Source organism: Anser brachyrhynchus (assembly GCF_964034855.1).
Source record: "Anser brachyrhynchus genome assembly, chromosome: 3".
In the NCBI taxonomy this organism is placed as follows: Eukaryota; Metazoa; Chordata; class Aves; order Anseriformes; family Anatidae; genus Anser; species Anser brachyrhynchus.
Window position 1 is genome coordinate 43,918,478 of NC_137696.1, and position 26,495 is coordinate 43,944,972.

The window sequence follows — 26,495 nt, forward strand, 5'->3', positions numbered from 1 at the left end:
CCCAAACCAAACTTGTATGAGGGTGCAGTGGCTACTGCCTCCTTAGAGTTTCTCCTTAGAAGTTCTCTGCCTTGTCGGGCTGACAAGAATGTACAGCCAATCTGGAGTCCCTGGGGCTCCCAAAAACTGCTTTTCACTGCAAAGTTATTCACAGTTAAAACCTGGGGATTGAGACTCGGTTGCGGTTCATCCACACACCTTTATTTATTTAACATGAGCTGGCTATCCTATCAAGTGTTAAAGGATTACTAACCTCTAACAAATTTCCTCTATAACTTGCATGATACTGTTTCTACTGTCTCCTGTGTGTCCTGAGAAGGCTTGCCCCCAGGAAAAGAAGTGATTTCCAAAGCTTCCTAAACTGGTGGATGTGATCTCAGATGTTTGTGGGTCACTATTCCGCCCACAACAAAGTACAGTTCCAAAGGGGACAGCATTTTCAAGTAGTGTTTTCTTTTGTGATCTCTCTTATTCAAACCGTGATAACTTGTTTGGAGTAACTCACAGAAAGAAAACTTCAGTAAAGACTACACTCCTGTATTGGAGAGATGCAAATAGTACTTATTTAGTACTTTAAGTCTAGAAATTTTGGTACTTTAAGTCTAGAACTTTTAGTACTTTACGGCTTTAAATAAATGGTTAGAAATATGTAATAAATAAAACAATATACTTCTTAGAAGTCCTGTATATTCTGACAATTTCTCTTAAATCTCTTTTTTGCAAGTGTCTTTAAAAAAATGATTTGTGAGTACAGAGAACTTCAGCAAAAATTGGTCATATTGGAATTTGAGAAATACAAAAGTACTGTATGTTGTGCATTCTTTTACTGAATGTTTTACTGCACGTGGCTCCAAAAAAGAGAAAGACAGAAATCATGGGAGAACAGAGGGTTGCCTTGGAAGTTTCAAGGCACGTAGACCCTCCAAAATTAAATGCACAGGATAGAGAGTGCTTGCAAATATTTGCTGAGCCAGTGTAGAGAGGGTATGACAGAGGATAGGTTTAATCTTCTGCTAAGGAGAATGATCATTTTATAAGTGACCCTGAAGTCCATCAGAAAAAAAGACTGACATCCTTTTACTACTTTGCTTATTTTGATGAATATGATGACTAGTCTACTGAGTGGGCTAGCAAGACAAGCGCTGGACAGCCTCAATTGTACATACCACTAGCATTTTTATCTAAAACGTTATGACTGAACACATTCCATATTTCTTCCCCTTCTTTATCCTTTGAATGACTAATCTTTACAACTCAGCTAGAAGAACTCTATTATACAGCCATTTTTGCCTCTGACGGCTCTAATAAAAGTGTTAACGTTAAGGAAAAAAAGTTGTTTTTTTATTAATACATCAATAGTAACAATCAGCTAGACTAGTTACAGTAACTTAATTCAAAGTTACATAACTGTGCCAGACAGTAACTATTCTTATAAAAAGTGCCTTTCTAACCCCTTGCCAGGGATATTTAATTTGATGTCCAAGTATTCTTGCCGATGGGAAACCCATTTTCCATTTTAACTGCTAGCAACAAGTTTAAGTGAATAACTAGCTACTTTGAACTTTTGGGTCCCATTATGCACACAAGTTATCTACTCTGAAAAGGCATCATATAAACATGTCAAATTATTTAACCCTATGAAAAATGCTTTTCATCTGAATTATAAGTTAAAACTTTTTCTGACTTTAGAGAAACTGGAACTTGAAAAGATAAAACTTAAAGCTTGATTTTTCTTTGCCCAGAGCATATGTTATATAAACACAAATCCCCAAAAGGTGCCAAGAATTGTTCCTCTGTTTTTCTAAATGATCATGTGTGCAGTCTAGCTGAAAAGACTCATCGATTATGTCTACATAAACAACAAAAGCCCTTAGAAAAAATATCTAGATCAAAAGCCTGTCAAACACTGAACAGGAAAGAGAAATCCTGCTTTAAACATGGCCTCTTTCAAGTCTGAATTCAATCCTATGAAGTAAAAACAAAGGATTTCATAATGAAAGGTATTTAAAATTACTTTATTTTTGGAACTTAACCAGGGATTCTTTTTTCCTGTATGTTAACCTTTGTCTGCCTTATATTGTAATAGAATTCTGCAAAATAGTCTTTAGAGTTTTAAATCAGTGTAGAAATTGTTTAGTCACAATTCCCTGTATTCACAATTTACATTTCTAATTATTGTAATTAAAATGCAACCATGATATTTTTAGTGACATTATGGATTTCTCTTTTTGTCAATGACCTGGTAATATCCACTGTTAACATGGGAACACAGCAAAGTTCTTCATGGATGAGATGCATTTCTATATGTTTTTTTTCCACACTTTCCTTAAATACATACACATAATCAAGGCGAAAAAAAATCACACATCCTTGTAAAAACAAAACAAATTATTGTAGCTTACCCTCTATATAAATTACCCTCTGTAAGCCATAGTCAAAAATGAAAGTAAGCTACACTAGAGTCATACTTCTCAAACTGTTCTGACTGAAAGAAATTTAACTGATACACCTCTGATGTATTATAAGCCCCACATTTGAATTGTTATTCTGTTATTAAGGTTAATATGCCAACATGTGGCACGATTTACAGTATACCATTAGTGATCTGTTTCAGAGTAACTTGTGATTTTACTGTCTCCTCTCTACATATATCAATAATAATAAAAACCTAATGTAAAATACTTGTTATATGTTTAATCATGCCAGTGGCTGTATATCAAGTACACAACCAAAATCCAGTTTTAAAATAGTTCATACCTACTGTTGAAGGACACAACATCCTGCTTGCCAGATTTGTTAAACAGGCATTTGTCTCAGGAAGCATCAGTTCACATCAGTTAGTTCAAAATAATGTTTTTGCAATATTCATATATACAAATTTTAATCAGAGTTTATTCACTATAATTGGGAATCTAATAGCATGGACCAGTATGTTCTGGAATGCTAACAGATATATATATTAGTTTTTAAAGTGTTTGCACAGATGATCATCTTAGATATTCTAACAAAAAAAAAGTGCATACCTGGCTAGCCTCTCAAACATACAGTATAGTCAGTTAATAATGATTTCTCTAAAAAATAGCTTATTATCTCTCAGTAATTCATTAACCTAGATCTGTGTTACATTGAATAAGAAGTAGAAAGTGACTTTTCACATAAGTCATCTGATCAGAAGGTAACAGATCTGTCTTCTATTATAAAATGCAGTGTCAAAGCAGAAAGAGATGCAATGTGACTAAGTTAAAATTATTTAAAAAATAATTATTTAATTAGTTAAAATTATTAGTGTAACTCATCAGGCCATTGTTACCCTGATGTATTCAACTCCAAGTTGTACCAAAATTTGAACTGGTCAAGACAGAATATACTCTTTCAGAGCAGTATTTCAAGAGATGCTCTGATATACCACTAGTCAAAAATTAGCTATCCACACTTCCTATAGTCTTGCAAAAGAAGAGACTAGTAAAACATATTCTATTCATTTTTAATTTTTTTTGGTCCATCTAGCACTCAGGATGCCAGTTCATCATGGATACTTCTAATATATTTTATCTTGCAGCATTTTCCACTAATCACGTCCAACTATTTCATATGGATTTGCCTTATATCTGGAAAAACTTTAACTACTTCTGCTATGCTTACTCCATGTTTTTGGCAAATACAAAAGAATTATCTCTTTGGAAAGAAGTTAATGACACAGATCCAGGTTCAATAATTTTTCAAGGAAAAAAAGGTTGTAAAATTATTTTCTCTGGAATGCTGAACTTATCGGAAGATCACACACTTGAGCCAATAGCATTTGTCTTTGCTGTCATGCAGAAGAGAATGAGTCACCTACAGTACAACAGAATCATTTTGTAAATCTTTTAGAACTGTGTGGCATCTGATTAAACTAATCCACATCTTTCTATGATGCCAAAATAAACAGTCTCTTTCCCACAATGTATAAACATTGTTCCCATAACTTGCCTTTGAAATGTCATTAAAAGGTTAAGTGACGTTTCATTATTTACCTTGACTAATGAATTGTTCCATGCTGTCTTTGAAAGGCTGGAGGTGCTCTTCTAGTGATAGCTGATAAACTTTTGCTGCTTCTGTCTCACATACTGAAATTGAAATAACAGATTAGTTTAGGATGACACATCATAGTATGGATCTACACACTGTAATAAAAGACACCCTTGAATTAACATATAGCCAGTGAAATTGCTGGAATATGTTCCTCAAGCATACTATTTCAAGTATATACACTATGATAATATATTCAGGAACAGCTATGCTGTGGTCAAATGTTTTTGACCAAAATATGAAGATTACTTGTAACCAGTGCATTATTTTAAATGAGCAGATTAACAAAAGTATTCAACTGTTTTGAAGAAGACAGGCAAATTTAAGAGACTGAACAGTGATTATGAACAGTGATTGCAAGTCAGTTTGATATACATGAACTTAGGTGAAATACCTTAATCAAAATAAAATTCAGTTGCAAAACCAGCACAAACTGTTTGGAGGGACCTTAATCATAGTGCTTATGTATAGGTGATGGCTTAATACCTGCGAAAACCACAGATGGGGTTAAGTGTTTTGCATTGTTCAAAAGTAACAGTGAAAAATTATTGAAGTGCAAGAATATGAGAGTAGAGTCATTATAGCTTGAAGAGACCTCAGGGGAGGACAGCTAGGTTCTTACTGCACCAGAGACCAGGGCAAAGTTTGAGCCCAAAGCTTCCCTGACATATAAGTAATTGGTTAGGTGGTATCACCATATTCCCACAGATGAACCAAGGTAATTCAGTCTGGGGCAACAAAATAATTGACACTACATCTGGAAAATGACTGTGCCTCAAGTTTTCCAACAAAAGTGCACATATGCAAAAAGTGTATTTCTAATTTACACTTCAGGGTTTCTTTCAGAGGAACAGGATTATTGCTATGTCTTTACAAACAAAAAATAATTAGAGATTAAAAAAATCTGAAGATGCAGAATGCACTATTATAACTATCTACTTTAAATATAGATGTCTAGAATGGGATCAGTCCAAATACCTACAGATGAGAAATAGTCTGTTTTTGATGACCGGAAATAAACAAATAGTAGCCTTAAATACATTGTGTGTTCAAAAAATGTGATTCTGTAATATTTTAAAGGATTTCAGGAATTTAAAAAAATAATAATAATTAGTTGTCAGGTCATTCTTACTTAACCAAGCATGAATTCACAATCTGTAGTAATAACATTATCTAGTTTACAGCAACAAATTAATGACGTATCAGAAAGAGCATGGTGGTGGTATTGCAATTAAAGATAATATAATTTAAGGTAATGAACTGGAGATTCATTACCTATAACAAATGCTGGTCAGCCAGCCCACTGTAGATCTGTACCTAGTCATTCAAGCACCAACAAGGTAAACAGATATGATGGTAGTCACATCACTCTTTTGTATTGTTAGTTGTGGAAATTGATTCACCTTTACTGTACTACTCATCTGTTCTGCTATGTCTGGGACAAATCTTTGGATATTGCAGATTTAGACCTCAGAAACTGTTTAATCATCATTCCTCATAGCTGTGAATACACAAAAGACAACTAGCAGTATTGATTTTAAAATGCACAAATACAGAAAGGGAGACTGATTCAAATCATAATCAGCAAGTCCACAGAAGCAAAGTGAAGCCAGGGAGACAATAACAATTTCAGTCTCATTTTAATTTAGCTTAAAGGAAAATAGAAATAAGTACCAGAAGATTTTTAGAAAGCAAAACAAAATTGAACATGAATATGTTCAATTAAACAGGTAACCCTGCTTATGAAGCATTTTTTTTTTTTTAATATATATACATTCACATATTTAAATAGGCAGGCCTATAAAACATTCAGTCATATGTTAAGTCAAATATGTATATGGAATTACTACTGTATGTGAAACATTTCTAAAATTGGAGAAATCTATTATTTCAGAATGGAACAGAATAGAATCTGTTCCTTTGATAAACAGATATTTCTGTTGGTCAACTTATAGCCTGTTGCCACAGTGATTCAGCTTGCCTTTTCTATGCTGCTATTTTTGCTATATTTGAAGATTGTGAAAAAATATCAAGGTGTGTTGATACTTTTAGCAAAGAAAACTTTTAAATTCCTTATAAAAATCCTTTCATAAAAAGCATGAACAGAGTCATGTCCCAAAAGTTCTCAAAGTCACTTCAAGGTCTTTAAAAGTTCCATGAATTTTCATACAGCATAGGATAGACAAAATAGAGGAATTATGTACCATTCTGCAAAGGAATGAATTCTGACGATGACATTTTTACACTATTATTTTCACCTATTCAGAAGTAACAAAGTTGTGAGACGCTATAAACCCTGCCATAACCATCCATTTCATGTCACTCAAATTCCATATCTGTTTCCAAAATATGTATTACATATTCTTCACAGTGTTAAGATTCATAGAGACCTTAGTTTTATACCCCATTCCAATAGCTTGAAGCAGTCCTTTTTCAAAATCTATAAGGAAATGCAGGGATATACTATATTTTATATTCAACTTGCTATGAAAAAGAAAAACATATGTAATATTGTCAGAATGAAATGTCTTAACCAGTCAGATACTGGAAGAGCCCTTCCATGGTTGGTTTGTTTGTGTATGTGCTGGGGGGGGAGTGGAGTTAATTATATCTTTGTTTCTCCAGATTGCTTTTTGTGTGTTTGTGTGGGTTTTTTGTTTTGTTTTGTTTTTCCTTCTCCCTACATGAAAAGACTACAATTAGTCATGTTCAGAAGAACAGCAGTTCAGGTTTGGTTTTGACCCTATTCCTGAACTGCTAATGATGTGCAAGTCACTTAAAAAACAACAGAACACCCCCCCCCTCCCATTTTTTATTTTTTTTTTGCTTTACAGAAAAACACCATATATAATATCCAACTTTTAAAAAAATAAATAAATAAAAAATGGAGAAACGCTATCATTATTACCACACTAATATCTATGTTATAAACTGCCAGCTTTGAGACAGATAGTGTTTAGAACAAATTAGCTCGTTGGATGCTTTCTTCATTAAAGAATTAACAATCCTGTCAGCTTTTTCTTCTACATGTTTTCTAGTTCTCCAGAGCACCAAGTTTGGAATCATGGTCTCCCTGCACAACCTGTTGGTTATAGCACTCATTTATCATATTCTGTAATTTGTCACCAGAGCATAAAACCCCTCTATTTGGATGAGGTATTGTTATTCCTCACAGTAACTGAGGGAATTAAAGTGGTCATCATATGAAAGGAACATAAAACACTACACAGTTACCAATATTTCTGCCCAAGTGAAGGAACACGATACTGAATAAATATGTCAGAAGTGTATTTAATAACTTCTAAGCAATGTGGAGGTGAAACATGGAAAAAAAAGTATGCAAAAATATCAGTCTTCCATATTTAATTCCCCCCCCCTCCCCTCAGCTTTATACTCAATCACATTTTCCACAAAACAGCTCAACTAGACTTCCCAGATATCAAAGGACTAGGGTGGCAAATTAGATCTGCTGTAATGAGTTTGTAAAAGTTTTGTGTAGAACAAAACCTTGTCTCTTTTCTGATTCCATCAAGTAAACTCAAAATTTGCCTATTATCAACCCTATGCTTACAGGTTTGGTTATTCTTACATGTTGGGAGATGTTTAAGCAACATAAAGACAATACTAGTGTAGATAGCTCAGTTTATTTTAAGCAAATTATATTTTTTTTATAATGTTAAAATGGAATGGTGTTCAAGGCGCCACAGATGAGAGTAATGTAGGCCAACACAAAAGCCAACCACTACATAGAAACTTATCTCAGAATCTGGCATTGCCCAAGCAGACACAAAGAAGGATAAAAACTTCTTCACGTTGCTTTAGATAGTGAAGGTTTCAGTTGTCTGTAGTCCTGGCTACCCAGTCCACATGCACTGACCTCATACTTTCTAAGGACTTGAAATCCTAAGCAGGTGTTGGTGCAGGCCGAGACACCTCTTTCTCAACCTTCTAAATCATTATTAACATCTAAGCAGTATTTCAACAATGGAAAAGACCAACAGTCCATCTAAATTCATCCCCTCTCATAAGTTGTAGGGGACTGTGTATGATTCTCTGGAGAAGCAATGCAAATGAGCTTTTCTGGGAGGAACTTCTAAGTCTCGTGTGCTATCAGTCTCAAACTGATATCAGATAAGCTTTTTGAGCTAGCAGTCTCAAACTGATAGCTTTTTGCCCATACGTACAAATGGAAATGGATGTAAAAAAAACAGGTCAGGAATTAAAAATAAAATGTAATTACAGCTGTACACAGTATCTTAAGAATCTCATCTCATTCACTGTTTCCATGTGAAAATACCATTAATTGCCATTTCTCAAATCTGTGTTAGACTGCTGTATAAAAAAAAACAAAACAAAACTACTACTCCTACTTTAGGTCAATATATTAAAACTGCATGAAGTTTCACAGCAGCCAATATTGATTAAGAAACATCTATAAAAATGCAAGATAAGTCACAAAACATTCCATGCACTGTATTAATGCTTCCATTAAGTGACTCCAGTAAGTGATTTAAGATACACCTAATTGCAGCATCAAAAACAGTTTTGTTTTGTTTTTTTTTAGGAAAAAATATTTTTAAGATTTAAAGTATCCTTTTATTGCTGTTTTCCAACTAGTTCTTCTGGATGCCAAATTTTAGTTCTTGGAAGTGCAAATCTTTGCTACTCATATTAAAATATGCTTTTTTGAACAAAATGCATGAGCAGATGATCAATGACTCCTCAGGCTTACTGTATTGTCTTCGATCAGGATACTAGTGAACAGTATGATTTTTCTTTCAGCACTTCCAAAACACACAAGTTTCATGTCACATAAAAACAAACAACAACTACAAAAAACAGCCCAACAATAAGAAAGCAAACAGAACTGTGAATTATTTTGGGATGGTTAATGAACTGAGGTTTGTTAGGCTGTTTTGGTGAACCACATCTGAAACCACAAACTTATATGAGTCCTATAGAACTCAGGTGGATTTTCAAGAGTTTAAGATACCTGAGAGAACAAGTTGCACTAAGATTTAATAGACTATTTGTTTATGTCTTTAAGGAATTTTGTCCCTGATTTTCAGAGGGTCTGAGTACTCAGACTCCCCCAGCAGATATGCCGGTGGCCAACTTGCCTGAAAAGTATATAACAGCATAACCACTGCTTTCACAACTTCCTCAGTTCTTTCTTATTCCTTATAGATGCAACTTCTGACTTTAAAAGAGAGTTTAGACTTTATCAAAGGAGAACAATACTCATCTCATCGAAAGAAACTGATGAACTCAGCTACAAGCACAGAAAGAGCTCTTAATTTTCTTTTATTTATTTTTTTGGAATTGTAAAGGCTTACACTAAGAACTGATGAATCTTCAAGGGATTCCATAGACAGCTCCTTGTTTGGAGTTTTAAGGACAGTAAAATATGACTCACAGATTGACTGAAAGCCTGGCTTTAGTTTACATCTGGTTTGGGTTTAGGAGTCTGCATGCTGCATAGCTGCAGCAATTAACCCTTTCAGTGATAGCAGAACAAACAGCTAGAATTTCTGGCTGCATAGCTGTTAATGAGTAGGCAAAAGTAAAGATTTCATTTGGTTAATACAATAGCTGCTTCTGTAAAGATAAATTGTACAGATGACAGTAGGATTGACTAAAACAACTAGTGTTCTGTCATTTTTAAAAATATTTACCTTGAAAGATTTGGCATTTTATTACAAAAGGGCTGAGAGCATCTTTTCAATAGAATATGGATCTATGGATCATATAACAGAAGGTTTTAAAATAAAGCATGTCTTAAACATGATAATCTTAATTCCCCGTTATATAAAAGCTATTGACAGAGAATAACAGAAATGCAGACACCTTGAAAGTGTCTGTTAAAGTTTTTTGAAGTGGTAATGAATTACCTCCAATAATGCATTTTTTTCCTTTCATTTGAATTCTCCATCTCCCTGCCTTCCTTTCAAACAGCTTAGAATACCAACGTAGGAGTACATTCAAAAAAATAGGTTTGTGGGAAACCTCTTTGGATGGACTTCATTTAGTCAGTTTAGCTATCTAAATCCCCAGACATGACTCAAGACCTTGCTTAGCAATTAGTTTTAGGGGAGCAATCGCTTCCTTTCCTGTTATCTGTAGTGGTACCCTAAAGGTCTGCTTAACTTTCTGTTACGTAAAGTTGGAATTAATACTACTCCTGTTCCCAATCAAGAAGTGACACTGAAATGTTGCCCAATGTTTTAACCCAATAATCAGAACTTTAATGTAAATTGTGTCTTCTAAATATGAAAAAAATAGGCATTGGGTTGTGTGTGGGGGGGAGGATGATGTGCAAATGGAAGGGTGCACTTATTTTTTGCACTTTAGCCTGCATATACTAGTATTACCTATGAAAGAGCTAACAGTGGATGCAATCTCACCACGCACCCCAAGCACAACAGTTGGCCATGAAAAGAAAAACGCCACCCCAAACTACAGCTGGACTACACTCTTAGGGTTGAGGCCTCTTTCTAAATTTCAGTGGTAACCATTACTAAGCCAAAAGGAATGATTTGTTAAAATCCAAAAAGGTTATAATAGATACCTATGAATAAAACTGGTAAGAAACCAAAGCATAACATATCTACTATCCTGTCTCTCTGTCCCATATTGACACCACCCCAGATTCAATCACAAGAAGTCTTTCTACTGCATGATACGTTACTACTAATCCTGATTTACACAGACCGTATTAAACCTGAGACCACATATCAATCCTAAAAATAGGAGATCCAAGTTGAATAGACAATTTTAGGTCATGCTAAGAAGCGAAGAAGCACAGGAAAAATAGGGAAGATGTATTTTTCCAAATTATTATGGGGCTTTTTTCAAAACATACTTTTTAAAAAACAAAGTGTTCTGCAAATGCTTAACAATTTATAAACATTTTCACTCCTGTTTATTTCAAATCAAAGGGATACCCTGGGCCATATGGCCTAGCTTCTTACGGATGGATGCTTTGCAATGACTTGCAAGCACTCACAGTTGGAAAAAAAGAAAACACATCACTACAAAACAAATACTTAAATTATCATAATCATTATTACTTGTAATCAGTTTTCAATCAACAGTATTAAGTATGACAATACTACGACATATAAACAAGTAATGACTTTGACTTGATTTTATAGCATTCTGTATGATATGGTGTTATTACTCTCCTCAACATTCCACTAGTCAGATTTATTTTCTGCCTGACATTGTTTCTAATTCCATTTTAGCTGAGCTTCAGTGAAAGTTTTGCAATAAATGACAGTTGAATTAGTTGTTGATTTGCAAGAATAAACTTACTATTGTAAAGCTAAAATGCTAACAAGTAGCCAAAGAACAGTTTCTAAACTGTCTTAACCTGCCATAAGTATTTCATAAATACTGTTATGACCATCCTAGTTCTTTCCTAAACGAAATACATGCCCTGAAGAATTTCATGGGCCACAAATCCAGATTTTTTCCTAAATCACAATTATATCTACAGAGAGTGTCAGAACATTGAGAAGATTAAACATTAATTTATACAATACATGTTTTCCACATCTGTCTGCCCCACCATTCTGAAGTATCTAAAAAATATGCTAATAATACTGGATATACAACACAGGTCCTAATCAGCAAGAGTCATGCATCATTCTTGTGACCCTGGATGCCCAATTTTCTTTACATGGTGAGTTGATTTAAGTCATGTGGCAAGTGCTAAAGTTTCTTCTGTGGAATGACATAGGAACAGAAGTCATTGCTTGGCATGACTGCATCAAGGAGCGTTGCTGACAGCCAGGAGAGATCAAAAGCGGATCAAGTTGCTTAACAAACTATATGTCATTGAAGTCAAAAAGCCTAAAGAATCCTGGAGAGCTGTGAAATCTGGAAGCAACAGATGGAGCCATACTCACTTTGTTGATAAAAAGCTCTACCTGTTTTTTGGTCTTCAATTTCTTATAAAGAATCTACCATATTACGTTTATCCCTGTGGATATTATCTTAAAATAACAACCAAAGAAAAAAGCCTGAATAATCTGCAAGCATTATATTGTATGGTTAGTGGAATTTCTGCTACACTAGCTTAGGTGACATTTACTTGTTTTTGTTTGTTTGCTTTTTATACAGAAAAAATGTAAATTTCTGCCTTATTAATCTTGGAACAGGCACACATCATGCTTTGTGAAAGTCTTTTGGACTTAATTTAATTTAGAATCCCTGAAGAGATTCTCTTTTCTAACATTTACAAATTTCAAGGCATATAGTTCATAAAACATAAAAATGGACAAGAGCATCCACAGTCAAATGGATGAAAGCGTACATTATGAGAGCTTTTTCTTCCTAGGCATATCAGAATAACTACTACTTTCATACAAAAATAAGCCTTAGCTCAAAACTGTGAAACAGCGTGACAAAAATTATTTTACAAAACCATGAAGATGATTTATATCTGTATGTTTCTGTGTATGTTACTGACATATTTATATGGTAAAATACAGCATTTCTAGAATGAAATGCTATCATTATGGTTACAAAACTTTTTTTTTCTTTTTTTAATAATAAACCACCAATCTGTGGTTTTGTTTGTTTGGGTTTTGTTTATAACCTTATAAAAGGATCCATTTGGGATTGCCTCTTTCCCCCATTTTTACAAAATGTGATCTCACCGTGCATTGTTTAACGAGCATTTTAAACTAACATACCCTTAAACTGGTGATATTGCCTGTACCAATGCTATGTGGATTTTTTTCGGTGATAAAATACAAAATAAAGCAGGCAAAGAAACATCAAGAAAAATACATGGTGAAATCGTCTCATTAAAAATTCCACCTAAATACAGATGAAGAAGGGACCATGGCTACAAACCACATCTAACTGTAAAACTGGAATACATCCATAGACATCTATTCCTGTCTTAAAGTTTGGTGATATTCAGTATTTCCCAGGAATACTTCATACTCATTTATTCTCAGCATCTTCAAAAGCAGAGGATCATATTTAGGATTTTGTCATAATTAGCATCTTACAGCTCTCCCTTTCTGGTCAGTCATTTAGTGAGGCACTTGCTAGTTCCTCAAGTTGTAAGGTTCCAGATGCACATTAGTAAATCTGATAGTGTACTTAAACTAAATGCACAGGAAAACCACTTTGAAGTCATTTTATCCATTCAGCTAAAATTTGCACTCTATTTAGAAAAGACCAGCATTAAATATGGTTATTCTGCCTCTTTGAATGCATTACATTTAAGCAATTGGAATACCCAGAATTGTTAGTGAATGCTCTTGCAATCATAGTGTTTTGGTTTTTTTTTTTAATCATTTTGAATTCAGGGTAACACTTTTCTTTGGAAAAGCACATCAAAAAGCATTTTGCATAACTCAGGGTTGATAAGAAAGCTGTGAGATTGCAAACTGTTATTGAAATTTTTACTTCATATCCAGGTGTGGATGCAGACAGGGGCCAACACTGGCCCCCAGAAAAGTTCGTCCCAAAGGGAATGGGCAAAAAGTCAGTGCCTGCAGCTATTTTTCAGTTTCATTAACTACAAAACAGAGTGACAACGGAGATTCAAGCCTAAGGGCTGGATCTGGAAGCACAAAAAGAATTTGACTGCAATCTTGCGGCAGAGTGAAGCATGTAATTTCTATTTTTACAAAACCCCCACTTTGATCACTGCACAGTGTAGATTTATTCCATAAGAAATTTATGCCCATATGCAAATTTCAATCTTCATCTAAAAATATTTAAGCCCTTGTCTGTATAAATACATTTTTAGGGAACTTGTGAGGGATAATGTTCACCTCCATGAAAGTTCTTAAACACGTGCCTGAAGTACCAAGTCCTTTCTCTTAGTCAAAGCTAAGCATCTTTCTCCTCTATTTGCAAGCTTGAAAACTGACCCTCAGGAAAAAAAAAAAGTTGCAAGAACTACAGAAATAAATTTACATTGTTGAACTACCAAATGTTTGCTGTCTAAATTCTTCAGGGCAGGAAGTGGATGCTGCTTCGGTTTGCTCCTCAGTATCACAATAAGTGACCTTGAAACAACTTTAAATTTTACATCTAAATATTTAAAATACATTTTAAAACATCTGAACAAAGTCTGATAGCAAGAAGAGAAGGTCAGACTTTATTCTGTAATAGTGTTTTTTTTGTTTTGTTTTTGTTTTTTAGTACTGAACCCACCATTCTAGATTATTCAGGAACTAATGGTTTGCCAAATCATTCCTCAGTCTAAAGACTCTTGGCATTCAAAACCAGCAAGACAACAGAATTACAAAGATCATTTGACTTCTTGATCAGAATCCATCTTTCCAAGATTTAATATAATGTTACGTACCTGGTCAGTATGGTTGAGACTTTTAGCAAAAGTATTGAAGATCATGGGTGCTATTGGCCAGCATTTTCACCACCTCTACTGTTATTTAAACTTAGTGTTTAGTCCTCAGCTTTAATAAGTGTTACACATGATACACGTTCTTTACTGAAGTCTAGCAAACTTATCGCATTTTTAAAAGTTAAGTTTATTCAAGGAAATATCACTCCATAAACATGAGAAAAATTACTTCTTTTGCATATAATATTTTAGCAAGTCAGGTTATTTCAGCTGTCTTTAAAAACATGCCATATTACTTTTTCTTATTTTCTAGGTAGTAACTTGGAACTAATTCTTAAACATTTTAGTCATGAAAATGGTTTGATACTTCACAATTCTTCTGAAAGACTTGTTGAAATCAGTTTGAAAATAAAAAAAATTTGTTTGGGTTTTGAGACAAGATTTTATCAGTTGGCTTGATGTTTATTTTAACAACCTATTCCAGGTTAGCTACAGAAAATAACAAATTATTGCTTAATCATGAAAAAGCAAATTAAGGAAACAAAATGCTAACAGAGGACTTGAAATACAAATATTTTTACACTGTCATCTAATTTCTCAAAATGATACAAAATAATAACAGCAAATATATGTTGTTAACACATAATTAGCACTTAATCTAAATTCAGTACCTCGCAAATCTTTCTTCATTTTGCGGAGATCCTTTTGAAAGTCTTCAAACTTCATTTGTGAAGCCTGGAAGAGATCTTGTGGCTCTGGAAGAGGAAAGATGCATTGCTCTTTTCCAGCATCCTGACAAAAACACAAATGAGCAGTTACACAGTGCTCATTACTTTTCTATGTAGCAAAACATATAACTGAAAGCACAAAACATTTACATGCATTTCCTTGTCTTTGCCATCAGAAAACCATGTTCACTTTTGTTTTTTTAACTCAAATTTTAAAAAGCAGAATTAATTCTCACCTCATCAAAATTACGCAAATAGTATGAGACAATGTAAGATAGAAGACTTCTGCTGTTGTCCTGTGTAGAAGAGAACAAGGTTTGTTACGTTACTAAAACTCATCGAAAAACAAACAAACAAAACAGATCATTTGAATAAAAGGAATATTTAGTCACATACAGATAATATTTTGCTGATACAGTGCCTTTATCAAAAGAAAAAAAAATCCCCAAAGTATTTAGTCAATAAACACAGTAACAGAAAATTGTGTGGTAACACTTCTGTAAGCCATTCCCGATTTTTGAAATATACCTGACTTGAAACTGAAACCTTGCATTTTGAAACTTCACAACAAGGGAAAAAGAGAAATTGTTTCTGGGTTAGTATACACACCTTGTTTTGGCAACATTCAGGTCTTTATAGACATGCATCTATAGACTAAAGCAAAGTTTAATTAAACAAAGATATTTCTAAATGAATTTTTGGCCTGGCCCTTTTGGGGCTCTGTTGGGGGATTTCTCTTTATTTCCCTTCTGTAATAGATCGTCAGCTGAAAATCTTAGAATTTAAGAAGATTTTAGGTAGAACTATGTTTTCAAATGGAAAACTATAAGAACTTTTCTGAGTGAACAGTAGTAAAGGAGCTGAAGATGGATTTTGTAATTGCAAGGTTAACGGTAACAACATTAACCCTGGGGCCAGGGTCAGAGACGTTACCAGGAAGCTTCCCAACCTGGTTCGCCCCTCTGACTACTACCCGCTTTTGATAGTCCAGGCTGGCAGTGACGATGTTGAAAAGAGAAGCCTCAAGGCTATCAAACAGGACTATAGGGGGCTGGGACGATTGGTGGAGGGAGCGGGAGTGCAGGTGGTGTTTTCGTCTATCCCTACAGGGGAAGGGAGAGGCACGGAGAGGACATGGAAAGCTCGCGTGGTTAATAGGTGGCTCAGAGGCTGGTGCCAGCACAGAAATTTTGGGTTTTTTCACCATGGGGAGCTTTACTCGGCACCCGGCCTGATGGCCCCAGACGGGTCCCTATCTCCAAGGGGAAAACGGATCCTAGGCCAGGAGCTGGCGGGGCTCATAGAGAGCACTTTAAACTAGGTAAGAAGGGGGACAGGGCTCAAACAAGGCTTGTTGGAGCTGTGCCAGGGGGAAACAATGGCTAGGCCGGGGAAGAAGGCGATGGCCCAGCTGAAGTGCATCTACACTAATGCACGCAGCATGGGTAACAAACAGGAGGAGCTGGAAGCCATTGTGCAGCAGGCAGGCTACGACTTGGTTGCCATCACAGAGACGTGGTGGGACTGCTCCCACGACTGGAGTGCTGCAATGCCTGGATATCGGCTCTTCAGGAGGGACAGGCAGCACAGAGGGGGTGGTGGCGTGGCTCTCTACATTAGAGAATCTTTTGACGTTGTGGAACTCCAGGCTGGGAATGATAAGGTTGAATCCCTGTGGGTTAGGATGCGCGGGAAGGCTGGCAAGGCTAGCTTCCTGGTCAGGGTCTGTTATAGACCGCCGAACCAGGATGAGGAGACGGATGAGGAGTTTTATAGGCAACTGACAGAAGTTGCAAAATCGTCGGCGCTTGTCCTCGTGGGGGACTTCAACTTCCCGGACATATCCTGGAAACACAACACGGCACAGAGAAAGCAGTCTAGGAGGTTTCTGGAGAGCGTGGGAGATAGCTTCCTGACACAGCTGGTCAGTGAGCCTACCAGGGGAGGTGCCCCGCTAGACCTTCTCTTCACAAACAGAGAAGGACTGGTGGGAGATGTGGTGGTCGGAAACTGTCTTGGGCAGAGTGACCACGAAATGATAGAGTTCTCTATTCTTGGTGAGGCCAGGAAGGGGACCAGTAAAACTGCTGTATTGGACTTCCGGAGGGCTGACTTTTAGCTGCTCAGGACACTGGTTGGCCGAGTCCCTTGGGAGGCGATTCTGAAGGGCAGAGGAGTCCAGGAAGGCTGGGCGCTCCTCAAGAAGGAAATCGTGATGGCACAGGAGCGATCCGTCCCCACGTGTCCAAGACGAGCCGGCGTGGAAGAAGACCGGCCTGGCTCAACAGAGAGTTGCGGCTTGTGCTTAGCAGAAAAAAGAGGGTTTATAATCTTTGGAAAAAAGGGCGGGCCACTGAGGAGGACTACAAGGATGTAGCGAGGCTGTGCAGGGAGAAAATTAGAAAGGCCAAAGCTCATCTGGAGCTCAACCTGGCTACTGCCGTTAAAGACGACAAAAAATCCTTTTACAAATATATCAACGCGAAACGGAGGACTAAGGAGAATCTCCATCCTTTACTGGATGCGAGGGGAAACCTAGTTACTAAGGATGAGGAAAAAGCTGAGGTGCTTAATGCCGCCTTTGCCTCAGTCTTTAGCGGCAATACCGGTTGTTCTCTGGATACCCAGTGCCTTGAGCTGGTGGAAGGGGATGGGGAGCAGGATGTGGCCTTCGCTATCCATGAGGAAACGGTTGGCGACCTGCTACGGAGCTTGGATGTGCGTAAGTCGATGGGGCCGGATGGGATGCACCCGAGGGTACTGAAAGAACTGGCGGAGGAGCTGGCCGAGCCGCTTTCCATCATTTATCGGCAGTCCTGGCTATCGGGGGAGGTCCCGGTTGACTGGCGGCTAGCCAATGTGACGCCCATCTATAAGAAGGGCCGCAGGGCAGACCCAGGGAACTATAGGCCTGTCAGTTTGACCTCAGTGCCAGGAAAGCTCATGGAGCAGATTATCTTGAGGGTCATCACGCGGCACTTGCAGGGCAAGCAGGTGATCAGGCCCAGTCAGCATGGGTTTATGAAAGGCAGGTCCTGCTTGACAAACCTGATCTCCTTCTATGACCAAGTGACACGCTTGGTGGATGAGGGAAAGGCTGTGGATGTGGTCTACCTTGACTTCAGTAAGGCTTTTGACACCATTCCCCACAACATTCTCCTCAAGAAACTGGCTGCTCGGGGCTTGGACTGGCGTACGCTTCGCTGGGTTAGAAACTGGCTGGATGGCCGGGCCCAGAGAGTTGTGGTGAATGGATTCAAATCTGGTTGGAGGCTGGTCACTAGTGGTGTCCCCCAGGGCTCGGTACTGGGGCCGGTCCTCTTCAATATCTTTATCGATGATCTGGATGAGGGCATCCAGTGCACCCTCAGTAAGTTTGCAGATGACACCAAGCTAAGTGCGTGTGTCGATCTGCTCGAGGGCAGGAAGGCTCTGCAGGAGGATCTGGATAGGCTGGAGCGATGGGCTGAGGTCAGCTGTATGAAGTTCAACAAGGCCAAGTGCCGGGTCCTGCACCTGGGGCGCAACAACCCCAAGCAGAGCTACAGGCTGGGAGATGAGTGGCTGGAAAGCTGCCTGGCCGAGAAGGACCTGGGAGTGTTGGTTGATAGTCGGCTGAATATGAGCCAGCAGTGTGCCCAGGTGGCCAAGAAGGCCAACAGCATCCTGGCTTGCATAAGAAGCAGTGTGGCCAGCAGGTCTAGGGAAGTGATTGTGCCCCTGTACTCGGCTCTGGTGAGGCCGCACCTTGAGTACTGTGTTCAGTTTTGGGCCCCTCGATAGCACATGGACGTGCTCGAGCGAGTCCAGAGAAGGGTGACCAAGCTGGTGAGGGGTCTGGAGAACAAGTCTTATGAGGAGTGGCTGAGGGAGCTGGGATTGTTCAGCCTGGAGAAGAGGAGGCTCAGGGGCGACCTTATCGCTCTCTACAGTTACCTTAAAGGAGGCTGTAGAGAGGTGGGGGTTGGTCTGTTCTCCTACGTGCCTGGTGACAGGACGAGGGGGAATGGGCGAAAGTTGCGACAGGGGAGTTTTAGGTTGGATGTTAGGAAGTACTTCTTTACCGAAAGGGTTATTAAGCATTGGAACGGGCTGCCCAGGGAGGTGGTGGAGTCACCATCCCTGGAGGTCTTTAAAAGACGTTTAGATGTAGAGCTTAGCGATATGGTTTAGTGGAGTACTTAGTGTTAGGTCGGAGGTTGGACTCGATGATCTTGAGGTCTCTTCCAACCTAGAAATCTGTGAACATTTCCAGCAGATTAAGTATTTAAGACTTGAGCCACCAAACCAAATTTAGTCAGCCTAAACGTTCTGCTGATCCAAGTTCTAAAACTGGTGATGTACACCATAAAGTTTCTGCTAAAGTAAATTGTCCTATACGGTCTTTACTATGGCGTCATTCACATTACCACTCTTGGCTTGCTGAAGAAACAAGTGCACCAGAATGAAGTTCCTTCGCACTTTTAGAGGAAAGTAGTTGATATGGTTAAACATTCTGAGTACATTACCTTACACAAAAGCTAAAGCATGTATATTTAGGAAATGAGGAAGCAGGGAAACAAACTCTTCTTTCTCTGCCACTTTCAGAACAGGAGATCTTGACAATGATTCACTAGATAGATGTAGGGGCCAATTTAAATTCTTAAGAATTATTACTATAACCATTCTCATACCACTGTCCACATTCAGATGGGTCTTTTCATCATAGACATAGAGACTCAAAGATAATTGTTTCCCTGTAAACAGAAGCAAAGCTTTTAACACAACCCCAGTACGAATAACCAAAGCCAAAAAGTGCTGGTAACACACAAGCTTCAGTCTAGCACTGCGCAAGAGAGACAAGACTACTCAGCATTCTCCTTACCCATATAACTGTACTAGATGAATTTTAAATCAACAAGTACTTGTGATTGTACTTTACTCATCTGGATCCATGGTCTAATGTGAAATGCATACTATGTAATCATGATATATACAAAGGATGAATTTTGTATTATAACAAATATGATGTCTAATCAACTACTTTCGGGAGCAACTACTACTTCTCACAAAAATTTTGAATCAGTACCGAAAAAAAAGTTGTGATTCAACTGTTTCTACTTCTGCAATAAACCTTTTAAGAGTAAGGATCATTGCTTGTGAATGCAAAAAAAAATGAGACTATACAGTATACCAAAAGTCAAATACATATCAGATTAGGAACTAAGACAATTTAAAATATTTTTGTTTGTAAGTGAAAGAAATAGTTCATTTCCAAATGGCTATGGAAATACATTCAGTTCTAGGAGTGCAGTCAGCTAAGTACAGTAACAAAATTGTTCCCTTTGATATGCCTAGGTTTCACATCTTTTATTTAGAAATAGAGAAAGAGTAATTTTTGGAAATAATTTAACATTGTAAGGCCTACAGGAAGTCTAAAATCAACTTACACTGCTTTTGACATCTTTCAGTTTTGGCAGGATATCTAGTCCAAACCCATCAGCTTGTCCTCTTGTCCTGTTTCCACCATTCATGTAATTTCCAAAGGCAAGAACCAAACCCAAGACCTGCATTACTCCTGATCCATTTTTCAGTGTCTATAAAACAGAAGAGAAACAGTTCTCAAAAATCTCAGTAATATCTACTGTTACCAGTATAACTGGCAACAGTTTTTAAGCAGATTTGTGGACACTGTTTAGAAATAATACTTACATCAAGGCTCAAATATAGGAAATAATCTTCTGGTGAAATACAAAGATGTAGAATATTACCAACATATTGTGAATGAAAAAAATATCTCCAATTAAGATATTTATTTAAAAAAATAGGAAAGCTATATGGTATTATGAGAGGTGATCATCTGGGAAAAATTAAACAGTAAATTCTTAACTGGTGCTGACAGGAATGATCTATTTTATTCAGGAAAGGGTTCTGCAATAAGTCCCTAAAACACCCATATAGAATAACTAAAACATTTAGTTTAAAACAAACAGACAAAATAAGTGGTAAAACAAGTAAACATCATTTAAAATGGTTTTGAGTTATTAAAGTACTGATAAAGGTCTGCTTGTTAAAGCCATGTAGTGTTTTGTTTCTTTTTGTTGTTGGCGGTTTTGTTTTTGCGGGGGATCACTAAATTACAGGAATCTCTTCCAGCTAGAGTCAACATTGCTATCTCTAAATCATTTTAGACCTTGGAAATATAATTTATTTGTGCTTCCAAAATACAAGCAAACACAAGGTGAACTGAACTGGTATTCTTTTGGAAAGGAATGACACAGTCACTATGAAGAAAGATTTTGCTTTGACAAAAGGAGACGGTGCACTGTTTTCCAGAGGCTGACATGCATTGATGGCAACAATATGATATAGTTCAGTACCAAAACTGAATCTTAAAATTTGCTTTGATGTTGAAGTACAATCATAAAATGTTCTATTCTGCAGGACTGCTATCCTTCAGATTTAATGAGCACTTAAAGTAAATAAAGAGAAAACTTTTGAAATATGAGTACAACTTAACAAGATTAAATATCAAAAATTTAGCTCTACCTCTTTATGGAGCACAACCTACCTCACACAGTTTCTGTAACAATTCAAGTTTGCGATGGATTGAACAAATGCTTTCTGAAAATGTTGACTGAAACAGGATGCAAAATACACGTTCTGAAAAGTTGGGAATTAGTGAGAGTTCATAGAGGAACCTGTAGGAACAAATAAAGAAAACATTTTGAGCCAATGTCAGTACATTCAGAGGCTGGGCTTTTTTTGTTGTTTTGTTCTGCTTTTTGTTTTCTTTTCTATTATAACATGTATAGCTAGTCTACTGCAACACGCAACTTTTACTGAAGTAAACAGAATTATTTTCCAAGTATGCTCTTACTGTTCTGGCTTATCCAAAGACTTCGCATTTTCTTTTTCCTTAGATGCCTTGCTGTGCTTTTCTATTTTTTCTAATTCATCCGATTGTGCTCTCTGGAATAAACAAACAAAGTAATTAAAAAGTGTTACTTACAAACCCAGTCAAAAAGCACAAACAGATGCCCTTGTCACTAATCTCATTTATGGATTTTTTTTTTCTTTCTGGTATCTGCTTATAGTAAAACTACTTAGTCCATGGAGTGATTTTAAGTATAAATACATTAATGAAGACAGAACATCTTCCATATAATTTTATTGATTACTGATAATCTGTAAAAGATTTATTCATTCAACCATGTACTGAGAATAATCTCTGTCCCCACTCCCTTTTCTTTGACTGTTTATAAAACCCTCGGATCAAAGAACTTTCTTCTTGAGATGTGTTTTTCTTTCCAAGTCTGTTGGGTTGCATTTGCATGCAATCTGATTTTTAAATATATTTAAATAATATCCACTGCTTAAAACAAACAAACAAGCCCACCTAAATGAAAATGTTTGCATTGCTTACTGCAATTAAAACTTTATTTTGTATTTGGAGAAAGCTACGGAATAACAGCAATTAACTGATTTATAATGGAGCTATCATATATACCACAATACATGAGAACTACTGCATACTTCTATGGAGCAAAATTATTTTCATTTTGTATCTTAATAAGCCAAAACAATTATATGTAAGCTGTCTAGTATCTTGGAGAACTCTGTGGTACATTTTGTGGTCTCTTCAATATTTAAATCAAAAGAAACAGAGCTTCACTTCTTTCCATGCTCCATGATACAAATAAATTATTTTTTCTTTCCAGTTACAGTGCTGGAAAATCAAATATCATGGAAAGGAATAGAAGCGGAAAGAAATTTCTCCTCCTGACCCTTCTTTTGACATCCATGGTGGTTTTAAAAATAGAGTCAAAACACGAATCTGTGCAATAACGTAAGAAAAAGTAGGAAATATATCTATATTTATTCCTTTAAGAAAACACTGCATATGTTTTTGAACTTACTCCACCACAGAACTCAAAGACAACAGTGGAAAATGGCGTTCTAACTACTTAATGCCAAAGCAAAAGATCGGCTGCACCTGCATTCTGTCTTGCCTGATTTTGCATGATTAGAAGAATTAGGGAACTATCTAAAATCATACTGCCATGGCTCCAGCAGCAATTTGAAACTAGAAAGTCAGGTTTGGACAGTTCTTCTGAGGTTGTTGAACATCTCATGTGAAAAGGGAGAAAAAATCCTTACGTGAAACAGAAAGATGCCTCAGTTTCTCTGATCAATCCAATAAGTCTGGAAATGTCAACAAGACCATTTGTCTCAAGTACTATACATCCTAGTATTTAGCCAGTGTTCCTGTGGAAGTTTTTCAAGGGTCATCTTCTCTAAACTAGTCTGATCTCATCTATGAAATGCTCCAACTGATATTGCAAGCAACTCCCCCCCCCCCGCCCCCCAATAAAATTTGTTCTTGATGCTATGATATTATAATGGTAGCAGTATCTGTATCACAGAATTACAGAACAGTTGAGGTTTGAAGGGACCTCTGGAGAGCATCTAGTCCAACCCTCTGGCACAAGGCAGAGGCAGCTAGAACAGATTGCTCAATACTTCAGTCAGGTTTTGGACATCTCTCAGGATGGAGACTCCACAACCTCTCTAGGTAGCCTGTTCCAGTGTCACATTTACAGAAAAAAAATAAATAAATGGTATTTTCATTTCTAAATGAAGTCTCCATCATTTAAATTTCAAGAGGCCCATTGCCTTTGTGGCCCATTGCCACACTAGGCATTACTGGTCTATCTCTGTTCTTTACTCCCTCTTACCCAGTTAGGTATTTAGATATGCTGGGTAAGACCTCCCTGAGCTCTCTCTCCTCCAAGCTTACCCCTAGCTCTCTCAGCCTCTTCTTGTATGACAGATCCTCCATGCCTTTCATCACCACTGTGGCTCTGCGCTAGACTTGCGCGCTAGACTTGCTCCATGTCCAGGTCACCTGCACTGGGGAGGGCCAGAACGGGACATGTCACCCCAGATTGGGGCTCACCAGTGCTGAGGAGAGGGGAATAATAATTTCCCTTGACTTGCTCAATCCTTCCTCAATCTATCCTATCTGTCATATTCTTAAGAGCTAGTCTTACACTACTTTACACATACCCCAATATCAAACAAACCTGGGGATTCATCCTCCAAAGGCACTGTTCTAGGTATTGTTTCTTTCGAGGTAGGCATAGGATATAGGAATATAATTACAGTAGTAATTTTTGCTTGTATAATTCATCCTGAGGAGAAGGAGCTTTTTAAGATACTAAGGTCTAAAAATTGGATTCAGACATTTTAGAAGACCCATCTGGACATGGGGTGAGGATTAGGAAAGATGTCTCTCTATAGGACTGAAACAAACAAGCATTAGTTCTAGATTTAATAGTCTTGGCTCCAGGCCCAATACATAACACTCTTTTCTTGCATCATAACTTCATTTCTCCTGCCTGTCAAAGGATTACATCCATATATTTTAGAAGTACAGGGGAAGCAACATGGATACTATTTATTCAAAGGCAGTAGCTGCATACTGAAATCTATGTCACCTGTTAGCAGAGGACTGTTTGAGGTCAGTAAGAGAATCCAAATCTGTGAGCAGTGGCATCTATCCTTCATGTTGGAAACACCATAATGTTGTAGCTATACTTAGAGCACATTCTCACAGTCAACAGTATCATGTTTTATCTGTATTCACAGTATGCAACTTTAAAGAATAACCAAAAAGAAGGAAAAACTATTGCCTTAAAGGGTTTATCTTCTAACAATAGGTAATTGATGATAAAAAAAAAAACTTACTAGAAATATTAATCTTCCAAGAAAATGGCATTCTAAGATTTCGGTGTTACAAAGCTCTGACAGAGAGATTTCCTTCCAAAAACTTGGGGGAAACACAACTAATCCTTTGCCAGTGCATTAAACAAATGAGCAGTTTTCTTCCTTCTTAGAGGTCTCACACAGTTCTGTAGAAGGGACTCTAATGGTCAGAGTTAACTCTGACCCACAAAGCTTTCTGATAGGCCTGAACAGACTCCAAAGCTATAGTGTAACGAAGGTGACCATAATCAGTCTGAAATGAGTGAGTTGGGTATGATAATTTTATCCTTAGAATTCCACACGAAAATTATTTTGTTACTATGTTACTGTTTATTTTGTTAATCCTGACAAAAAGGAAGAATTAGACATGCCCAGTCACAGGGGGGAGAAGCAAGAGGTGGAAATCAAATACAAGACAAGTAAGATTAATGGAAAAACTAAAGCTATGACTGTGTATTAAAAATTACTTCTGTTTTATGCATTCATTTAAGTAACTTTCAATAAATCACTTAAGATACTTAAATATATATTAAGTACTATTGCTAACTTACTATAGTTCCTGAAAACTTCCAAAGCTATTTAAACAAACAGTTTTTTAACAAAATTTCTATATTTTATTCAAAAATAATAGACATATACATGCATATACATATATGGGTTTGAAATCAAATGTAAGATACAATGCTTTACTCCATTTTTTACAATAGCCACTTAAATTAAACAAACTAAAACAATAGATTCTCCTAAAGTATTGCATTGATCACTAGACATTTTAAAATTAGGAAATATATGGACAATATATTTTTAACTCCTGAGGTCAACTCAAAGATCACCTCTTTGTCACAGTATCATCCACTCTATCCCCCTTGCCCAAGCAATATCAGAACTTCTGTTATCTCTGACAGATATTACTGCTCCCTGTCTTCTAAGCTGCAGGTGGAAGAATCCAAAACCTCTCCAACAGCCAGTGTTTTCTGCTATCCTCATCCCTGGAATACTTTTCCTAATATCTTATCTAAATCTCCCACACTGCAATTTACTATTTCTCCTGTTGCAAAGAACACAGGAGTATGTCCTCAGCCAAACATGTTTTACTCTGAACAATTACACTACATTCAGGTTTTGACTAGTAAATCATGGTCTTAGCTTAAAATCAGTGTTTTACTCTGCTCTATTAGTTACTGACCCACCTTTCTTTAATCAAAGCGTAATACTCAAAATAGAACTGTTTCAGGCTTACTTTATGCTGCTGTTGAATATGAAAACATTTTAAAAACATTATAACGTATATGAATATAAGACTTAAATAAAAATATTGCATAGCTCCAAACTCTTACCAGAAAGATGAGGAGCCACCATCAATGTATTGTTTCATTTAATAAGGAATTCCTGTGATCTACTGTCAGAACACACTTTTCTAAGTGGCTTTTCACCCAGTCTTTGGAAGAGCCAACTGGGCTTATCTTCCATTAGATAAGGCTTTTCTAGAATACCCTGTGACAGTGTCAAAGGCCTTTCTAAAGCCAAGATACATAACATCATTTGCTCCTCCTTCCCCCCCCCCCCCCCTTTTAAGTCAACTTAGACTTAAAAAACCCTCACTTATTCAATTTATGCTT

At 37.0% G+C, this 26,495-nt stretch overlaps 1 protein-coding gene across 4 annotated transcripts in view; it reads right to left on the minus strand.

The window, feature by feature from the left end:
* FMN2 (formin 2) overlaps positions 1 to 26,495 on the minus strand; it is a 188,465-nt gene that overhangs the window by 47,171 nt on the left and 114,799 nt on the right. For all 4 annotated transcript variants that reach the window (XM_080585106.1, XM_080585107.1, XM_080585108.1 and 1 more), the window contains 6 exons: positions 21,989 to 22,080; positions 21,680 to 21,809; positions 20,559 to 20,705; positions 15,366 to 15,425; positions 15,073 to 15,193; positions 4,014 to 4,106 (listed from right to left, as the gene is read on the minus strand). In XM_080585106.1, the coding sequence (XP_080441232.1) occupies positions 4,014 to 4,106; positions 15,073 to 15,193; positions 15,366 to 15,425; positions 20,559 to 20,705; positions 21,680 to 21,809; positions 21,989 to 22,080 (643 nt within the window). The remainder of the gene's footprint in view (positions 1 to 4,013; positions 4,107 to 15,072; positions 15,194 to 15,365; positions 15,426 to 20,558; positions 20,706 to 21,679; positions 21,810 to 21,988; positions 22,081 to 26,495) is intronic.